Source organism: Syngnathus leptorhynchus, chromosome 2 (genome assembly GCF_054491065.1).
Source record: "Syngnathus leptorhynchus isolate UIUO chromosome 2, UIUO_Slep, whole genome shotgun sequence".
Lineage (NCBI taxonomy): Eukaryota > Metazoa > Chordata > Actinopteri > Syngnathiformes > Syngnathidae > Syngnathus > Syngnathus leptorhynchus.
This window is the reverse complement of record NC_141196.1, coordinates 20,831,607-20,841,058: the sequence shown is the minus strand read 5'-3', so window position 1 is coordinate 20,841,058 and position 9,452 is coordinate 20,831,607. Positions and strand designations below refer to the sequence as shown.

The 9,452-nt window shown below is 37.3% G+C and overlaps 2 protein-coding genes across 4 annotated transcripts in view; one reads left to right on the top strand and one right to left on the bottom strand.

Moving 5' to 3' along the window:
• The window catches only part of polr1d (RNA polymerase I and III subunit D), a 31,617-nt gene that overhangs the window by 20,357 nt on the left and 1,808 nt on the right, over positions 1-9,452 (top strand). Inside the window, exons 1-4 of one of the 2 annotated variants that reach the window (XM_085939929.1) lie at positions 6,944-7,098; positions 7,558-7,655; positions 7,742-7,818; positions 8,945-9,027. In XM_085939929.1, coding sequence (XP_085796055.1) covers positions 7,024-7,098; positions 7,558-7,655; positions 7,742-7,818; positions 8,945-9,027 — 333 coding nt within the window. In that variant the 5' untranslated portion in view covers positions 6,944-7,023. Of the gene's footprint in view, positions 1-6,943; positions 7,099-7,557; positions 7,656-7,741; positions 7,819-8,944; positions 9,028-9,452 lie in introns of those variants that run through there. The other variant, XM_085939939.1, reaches the window with a different exon arrangement.
• On the bottom strand, positions 298-6,776 carry vamp7 (vesicle associated membrane protein 7). Of its 2 annotated transcripts, none has more exons than XM_085939906.1 (8): positions 6,627-6,776; positions 6,099-6,263; positions 5,108-5,165; positions 4,768-4,905; positions 2,801-2,891; positions 1,528-1,595; positions 1,338-1,430; positions 298-1,186 (listed from the first exon to the last, which is right to left on the bottom strand). In XM_085939906.1, exons 2-8 carry the CDS (start codon positions 6,242-6,244, stop codon positions 1,121-1,123), a joined length of 660 nt encoding a protein of 219 aa, XP_085796032.1. In that variant the 5' UTR covers positions 6,245-6,263; positions 6,627-6,776; the 3' UTR covers positions 298-1,120. The 2 variants fall into 2 exon arrangements, with proteins under 2 accessions (XP_085796032.1, XP_085796040.1); XM_085939914.1 differs by lacking the exon at positions 6,627-6,776 and adding an exon at positions 6,597-6,616.

The window sequence follows — 9,452 nt, the reverse complement described above, 5'->3', positions numbered from 1 at the left end:
GTGAACTTTGACCGCCACCTCCGCGCCCATTTATGACATGACAATATAATCGCTTTACTTCAGTTACGTCGATTAAAAAACTACAGCGTAGAATTTTTTCTCTCCCAATCTTTCTTCATTGAGTTTTAATATACTTTAAAAATAATGTATTAGTTTGTTAGGAATTTCCAATGCCAATTTTTATACATACATTAAAGATAATCTTGATGTTTAAGAAATCATGGCAAAAGATCTGAGTTTGCATTTTCAAATTTTTAACAAACCTGCCATTGTTTAACTGCTGCAGACATTGACATATTAGACATATCAGGTTTGTATTTCAAATCAGAATGTACAGAATGTATAGTTATTTTATACTTGCGTGAATATGAACAATATGAACACAAAGCCTACACTCGAAATAAAAGACAAAAAGGTGCATTATGAGAGACTTTAGCATTATGCTGAACAAAAAAAAAAAATCACATTTTGAATTGGCAATCAACAATAATCAGTAACATGCCAGATATTTAATTTGACATACGTAATCAGAGGTACAATATATATTTTTTCTATTATCTGACTTTCAGCATTTACTGCATGATACACTATGTGATTAGTAAGAAAACACACAAAGGGTTACAACATCTGTTTGATATTTCCAGGACCCTATTCCTCGGTGACTTGTTACATGTATTTTGTCCAACATGAGTATTTGGTAAAAGGACTGGAGACCGTGTCTGCGAAATCTTCTCAACATAACTTGTAGTTTTCATTTATCAAGGTTCTTTCATCCACATTAAAGATCAAACATGGAAGTCAGCTGTTGGTATGTTTTGTTTTCAGTTTGAATGGATGTAAAACATAGATACAGTATGAAGGTGCTACAAATTAGACAGACAAAATGGTTTAAGATACATCAGTTGTTGGCCATGTTGCTGCTGTCCATTTTGGAGGTTATGATGTGGTGGGGGGTGGACCTCCTCTCCTGAAGACAAGTGTATGGTATCAAAGCAGCAGCAGTGGGAGCAAGTGTCTTTCAGGCAAACAAAAGAAGTAAAGCAAGGATAGTGTCTGTCCATTGGCAACCACAGCTTGAACAGGTTCATCTCCCCCTCTTCCACATCAGCCCGTGGTCTCTTCATTTGACACAAGAGGGCCAGGTGAGGCCACCACAGGACGCAGAGACAATAATGTAAATGACCACCTTAAAAGACAAAAGAAAAAAAAGTTGATTTCCTACAATGACATCCAATAGTTAGTTCACCTTATTTTGTTGGTTTGTTTTGGTTTTGATTAAACAAATAAATGACTCAATGTTAGGCAGGTTCTCAATTATCTGAGATACAATTACTCACCAAGCACACCAGCGCAACAACTAAGGTCAACTTGAGATTTTTCATACACATGGCCCTGGCAAGATTCCGACTTGTGGTCTTAAACGTGACAGACTAAAATAAAAACAGAAAAGGAGTTTTATAATTACTTCACACAAACAGACAGCTGTTATCGGATATTACACCAGGAAAAAAAGGAGAAAATACTCACAGAATCAACCAGATTTTCTGTCTTGTCAATCAACAACTCCAATTTCTCCCCCCTCTGAGCAACCAGATCTGGATAGAAGATATTTTAAGAATAAGAACATGCCAACGGTTGCTGTCATGCCTGTTTTCTGTGTCGTGCTGATGAACTGATCATTATAATCAGGTATAGTGCAAGGAGACATGAAAACAGGCAGGACCTTGAGGACTGGCGCCGGACATGACTGGTCCAGTGCGTCCTTATTTCTTTTTGTTAAAAAGACAGGCTATTCTTTATTTTAATCTTATTGCTTGCCTAATCTATTTGCTTCTATTCCATTTGTATTTTTTCAATTCAGATAATTTCTGTAAAATGCATTTAAAAACAGGAGCACTCCAACTAACAGAACTTGACATCAAAATTCAAAGACAACACAACTATATAACCAATAGGTTCAAGAAAACAGTTCTTTACGGTACTAAATAAACACATTCCTAATCTTGAAGGATGGACTTTTTTTGGTTTCAGGTTCATACTTCATTTTATAGAACAATTTGATACACTTTAAATGACACATGCTAGCAAATCAAAGCAAAAACATTTAAGGTAAATGAAAGTTACATAACAACATATAATGAAAACCAATACAAGTGTTTTTATGTCAGTTTTCTAAAATGTTGCCGCCACAGGATCACCTCCAATTTAAACTGCACCAGCATTTTTCAACATGCAAGAATGCTACCACGAGCTGCAAAGTTGAATCAAACTTAGTAGTGTACCACACTACACTAACCCCTGGGACATCATAGCGCAACCAAAGTGAGTCGTGATTGTGCATGAATTTCCTGTTTCATTGTAGTCTAGTGCACAATATTAAAGCTTTTTAAACATTCCCACACTGTTCTGTGCATGTATTGTACTTTTACAGTGAATAAAAGAACAAACACGTGATATTGCAACTCAGTCACGTCCGCAGTGACGCACATTGCTTAGGGGCACTCACTGCGCTATCAGCGTGTATTCAAACGCCGTTCTTCCGTCACTTATAAACCCGGGAAGTAGCGCATTTGCGAAAGATGAAGCGCAAAGTGGCGAGGGATCACTTTACCTTAAATTAGTATGCAAGCTGCACGCGAATGATTGTTATTTAAGAGCAGCCGTTTGTTGGTCTGATATGTTGCGACATAAGATCTGATTCAATGACTAATCACAACTGCTATTGGTGAATAGTTAACTCACAAAATAGTCGTTTGTGGTGGTCTTACAATCCACAACCCTCTACACTGATGACACACACCTATGTTGCGGACCATGATGCCCTTCAGGTCATCCACTTGCATCTGTGTTTCAGTAAGGCGATCTGATCCCCGGGGATCCGAGTGGTGTTTCTGCAAGGAAATAGATAGGTAACATATTCAGTCCAAAGCTAATATCAAAAATGGATAATAATTATCAGTATCATTTTGGAGTGGATGATTAGGACAATCCAAAATTCCTCTGGACCAGATTTTTTCAGATGGACATTATTAGCCTGGCTTGCTGACTTCCTGATGTTTTTACAACAATTTTGACAAGACTACAGAGGTGATTCTTTCTGGATAAGTTTGGGTTTCCTAACCATGTAACAACATAGAAGGACAAAACACATTCAATTAAAAGAGAGTCATCTCAAGCTTACCTAAAAAATACAATTATTGATTAAACCCATTGGAGGTGACATCAACATGAAGTCAAAAACACAGCTTATTGTCAAGGACCAGATATTTGTATTCCTCCACAATCTCAATTTAAGTGAAATGATAAGAAAGGCAAGCAGAGGGCACTGGATGCTACTGAATGCTGAGGGAAGAAAGTTCAATAAAGAAGAGTCTTGCATGCTTCTTATGCCCCTCAAGACTCGGTACTCGGCCACGGGTATTATTAGATCCCGGAGTCTTAACCTTAGTTTTCTCGGTGATCACTCGCTTGTTCCATCAAATAGCCATTTATATTGAAAGATATATCCTCTTTTTATACAGTTTTTGAGCTTTACAATCGAAAGAACAGACAATATGGAAGACATGAGTTTGGTGAGTGAATTCAATCTTGTTTGTGAGAATAATTAAGATTTGTATTGCTTATTCTTTTTCTATAATAAATGCTGATTTTTAATCTTTTAATTCGATTGACATTGCACTTCTGTTTAACCTTTTTTCTTTAACTTTTATTATGTTAAATCATTCAATTTCGTTTAGGGGATTGTTTCGAAACGTTAGGTTTGAGAATAACTGCTGACATTTAATCTTTTAATTTCAAATAAAAGCGATTTTCTATTTTAACCTTTTTTCTTTAACTTTTATTATCATAAATCATTCAATTTCGTTTAGAAGCATGAGACTCAAGGCTAACTGCTGACATTTAATCTTTTAATTTTGAATAAAAGTGATTTTCTATTTCAACCCTTTTTCTTTAACTTTTATTATCTTAAATTATTCAATTTTGTTTAAAGGATTGTTTAGAAGCATTAGGTTTGAGACTAACTGCTGACATTTAATCTTTTAATTTTGAATGACAGTGCTTTACTAATTAATCTTTTTCCTTCGATTTCTAGCATCCTAAACCATATAATTTCAATTATATGATTGACGACTTAATGTTTTCCGTCTGAATTAAATCGAATAGTGGGGATATGTTAATCTTATAAACCTTATATATCTTTTCTTTTTCTATCTTAGTCATACTGTAAACCGTTGAGTTCTTTTTTAAGTGAAGACAGCTTTGATCCTGACATTTAGGAGTGTCAGATCTGGTTTGAAATCGTTATCTTAAGCTGAGCGAGTGTGAGTATACGCTAGTGAAAATAAACGGTCTTAATAAAGACAGCTAAACTATTCCGAGCGGATAACAGAAGCAACAATCATCATAGGAGAGAGAGCCACTACAGACGGCCGCGATTGAGGAGATTCTGGGTCTCGACAAAGTAGTTACTCAACCCTGAGGTTTCTTTGATTTCAGCGGGACTGGCGTCCGAAGAGACTGAATTGATCTAGCGATAGATTAGTTACCTGAACAGCGGTGAGACTCGGAACGAATCCTTTCTCCGAACCGGCTTCAATAAATTCACGTCTCCCCTGCATACTGCGTTACAGCAGAGGGGTCCAAGTACAGAATTTTACCCTTTAAACGGAGAGCCTCTGCGTTTAAAGTGTACGATTGACAGTTGCAGAAGTAGGAAGGCGGGCAAAAAAATGACTAAAACTACACAGGTACTCTTGTCATATTCACCATCTGAGCAGCCAGCGTGGATGAGAACTCGCTGTTCATGGCGTACGGCAGGGCTGTTTGCGCTCGTGACCCATATGTGGTCTGGAAGCGCCGCTTGATCTCACTGAGGAAGCTGAATGCACGAGACCTTTCAAAATCCTTTCACACACATAAAAAGGGTCTGTGAGTAAACAAATACACACATAATACATAATCTGAAATGAGACATGCAACCCTCATTTTTAGCATTTTAAAATATGTTATGCCAACAAAACATCAATCCCGTATTTGATTGTCCATCAGTTTTGGTAAGTGGCTGAGATTCCAAGACATTTAGAAAAAGGCGTGAACCAGTACTTACATCATCTGTGATACACAGGTATATGATTCTGTCATGGCAGATGTAATGAAAAAGATAGCTGAAAGACAAGGGGGTTTGAAAGAATATTATTTTTATATTCTACTCTGTTTGAAAGAACACACTACTAGACAAAAGCCGCTGTTATTCTTCCCAATGAAAGAAACAAAAAGCCCCTCTTTCCTCATTAAAGTATTTGCTTGAGGACACATGTATACACAACATTCAAGTTAAAATATTTAGTTTAAATGATTATTTTCAGGAATAAAAACTTAATACATTGTCTACAATTAATGTTAATTTTTTCTTTATTTATGATTAACTTGCTTTAAAACAAAAAACACATTTTGCTACATTCTGTCAATTGTAAATGACATCACGTGCTCAGCAGGTAACAACAAATAACAGAATAGCTTGCGAACATCACATGAGCCGTGATTGGTTGGTACTACTGTTATAGGTTCCTTCGATTAATCTGATAACTTTTTTCTTCATTTATGATTAACCACTTTAAAAACACATTCTGCTACTTGCTGTCAACTGGAAATGACATCACATGTGCTCAGCAGGTAACAACCAATAACGGCTGAGCTTGCGAACATCACATGAGCCGTGATTGGTTGGTACCACTGTTATAAGTTTCCCTTGAATGAGACAAATGTGTGTAATCTCCTACCAAGTGCTTGTTTGCTAAAAAGTCAACTAAATACAATAGGTAATTGTCAAATGAACTAAGTATAAAAGCTACTTGTAAAGATTCAATATAAAACAAGAATAGATTGCTTACATTCTACAAACTTCAGTGCAGTTTTTTTTTTCACGCACGCACAGCTAAACTGCGAATGCCTGAGTATTTCAACCATATTCTTGAAAATGTCGTATGTAAGACTCAATCAACTTAACGGCGATAGATATAATATGGTAACACAATGTCAAATAAATGCACTTGTGGGTGAAAACGTAAAATATGCGTGAGGTGCAAATGCACACCGACCTGCCATGGCTGTATGTCAACTTGTTGTTCTCAGAGGGAATTTTGGCTAAGATTTGCTCAGTTACTTCGAGGAAGTTGCCGCCACACCATGCATGCTTGGCTAGGATGGTTGTTCCACGAGCCACCACGGCAAATAGAATTGCCATGGCTACAGTTGGCACCGACCTGACAACACAAGAATATGAAAGGATGGGGAGGAGACGAACCTGAAACGCACCTGTCGAACATTTTCATGATAAGTGCTAAGGTAAATCTCTGCGTCAATATTCAAATCAAATTGTGAATAACTCCCAAAATAGCTGGTGATCTGGCTGACGGGAGGTACACAAAATAACTACAAACTCGGATGACACATTTGAGTTTTTTTTCTAATGTTGACAACACTCGACATAAGACGTTACTGCTGATCCAATTTTGCACCAATAGTAATACAATGTCACATTTAACGCTTAGTCAAAAAATCTTGAATGCAAGGAGCCTTCAAAGAAGCACATTTACACAAAACTCCAACATCTCAGACTTCCTCACCTAGCAAATCCCTTTCGAGTGACTTCTGCTTTGTAAACCAGCACCCGGACCTTCGGACCGGAAACTAATGTACTGGGTTAAAGGGTAGTGTAGTCCACATTACGTTTCAGTAACGCATGCTCCGTGGGACCGGTTAAAATTTGGACTACAGGCTGTAACCTTTGTTTTCGGCAAGGTTTTAAAACGTCATAATATTGCGACAATATTGTAATATAGTTTTTCCTCCATTTATTCTTGCAGGTTATTTAGAGAGAATTTGTTCTATAACTGTATTATTTGTAACATCCACATTAAAAATTAAGCTCATATAACAAATCTGGTCGATTAAAACGTACTTTGAGGGGGTTTTATAGGACGTAAACAAACCCACCCCAGCGGTTACCTGTCAGACAAAACTATGGGTAAAAGTACAAGGCTTGTGTTAGTGTGCAGCATGGCTCAAGAAAGCGAGGACAAACGAATTCTTGAAATGGTAAGAGTCTTAAACAAACCCTAAAAGATTTACACTGACAATTTGTAAACATGATTTTAACAATAACCCGACCGCATCTCGGCAGCTGACAGGTTTTACTATACATTGCCTCCGTAGTGTGATACTAGCATCTGTGGCGCGGCAAGCAAATTGCCCGGTTATTTACACGTGAAACATTGGTGATAAAAAACCAACAATGGTGATCAAAACCACCACCACTTTAATCAACACTCAAGCTTTCCACATTACCGGTGATCTTAAGTCTCACTATAATGCAACAGAGATGACTTAATTTACATACCTTGTTTACGTTTTTTTCCACTAGGGATCGCTCTTGATTAGGTGACTTTAAAGTTGATAAAAGTTTATTTATTTTTTTCTGCAATGTGTTTTCGGTCCAATTTAGGCCGGCAAAAGTGAAACTGTTATTTTTTTTTCTTTTTCTGCATTGCGTTTTAGGTCCAAGCCGATGGATCTGATGAGGGCAGTGTGACATTTGTGATGCATGATGAAGACCATACCCTGGGCAACTCTCTGCGATATATGATCATGAAAGAGTCAGTGTTTTTGACCAAGTTTGCGAAAGAAATGTTTCATTAGTTTTAACTAAAGATCACGTTTCCTTTTTTTGTGTTTACATCAGCGAGTCTGTTGAGTTTTGCGGCTACACCATCACCCATCCATCAGAGAACAAGATAAACTTCCGGATTCAGACACGAGGTAAAGAACACTTGCTACCAATAATGGTGTTTTACAATATTTTAGTTAATTTGACCAGAAACGTGCAAAATAGTCAATAGACATTTTCGTTGTCTGGGTGACAAAACCCCACAGGCTTTTGGAAACATACACTTCACTTTGACAAAAGAGTTTATACAATATTTGTGTGTGCGTTTCCCCCAAATTGATATCACGTTTCTAACGTTACGTTAAATTGCTTTTATTTTAGTTTTGTCCAGTTATATTTGACAATCAGTGAGGTGGTTACATGTGGAATTATGTTAGCAAAACACTGGCCCAGACTAACATTACATTGTTTCAGTATTCTTTATTTTTAAGCTCAATATGATCAATCAAGGGCAAAATAATGTTTGAGATGGATGAATTAGTAAACGGACAGATGATGGACGAAGGGGGATGGGAGGCGGTTGGATAGATGGATGAATGGATTGATTGCATCTCAGTATAAAAGTATCTCAGTGCTTCATCTTTGCTTACAATTATGTGGTAGAATATAAAATGATTTTTTTCTCTCCAGGATAAAAGATGAGAGCAGAAAAATTACACTTTACATTATACAGACATTAGTGCAAATACTCATTTATTGGTTTAACAAATATTTTGTCTCTGGATTCACTAGTTAAAATACTAATCTATTGGTTGAACAAATATTTGTGGTGGATTAATTCTGAAATTGTTCTGTATTCAGATTGTCATTGTGTTTTACATTTTTGTTCCTTTGAGCAAAAATGTGCAACATAAGAAGAGTTGCCAGTTATTTTACCTATGTAGCGTAGTGAATGTGACCTGAATATATCCCGTGACTTTGAGTAACCCATTCATTCTGCTTTGATGAAAGAGAGCAATGAATATGTTCCTCCCCCTTTCCATTATCTGAACTACTTATCTTCACGAGGTTCAATGACCGCTCTTACAAATCCCAAATAGATTTTTCGACTGCGGTTTCATCACATGAATGATCTACGCAAAAAACTGGGACCCCTTGTTATCTTTAGCCTAAGGAAGGGTTTCTTATGCCAAATTCACACCGACCGTGGAACAAATGCGTTGGTAGGCCAGAACTCACAGGTACCTGCTGTGTGTCCCCCCCCCCCCATCCCTCTAGATGGAACTCCAGCCGTTGAGTCTCTGAGGAAGGGCCTGACTCAGCTCCGGGATGTCTGTCAACATGTTCTCACCACTTTTGAGGTAGGCCTTGGCAGACTTAAACGAATAAAGGTAAAGTGAAACATTGAACAAAACTTCAGTTTATGAAAGGAGGTTTGAATCAAAAGTAAAATGGATAAATCTTCTTTATCTTGGATCTCATATGAAATAATCAGTACCACTACACACAGGCTCTGTCTTTTGGTACATCAGGAGTCTGATCCAAAATGTGTGAAAATTTTGATATCCAAGAAAGACTTGAAGCGGCTTGGCGAGAATGTCACATCATATGCTCGATATATTCAAAGACGAGCTTTGATGTTGTTGGGTTTATTGTAGGAGCACTTTGATGAAGCCCGGATTACGTGATAGTCGCCGCATGACCACAAAATGAAAAGTTTTCCTGGAAAACATCCAATGTCTTTGTTTAACCGAGCTGAGCTAACACACACACACAAATGAGACAT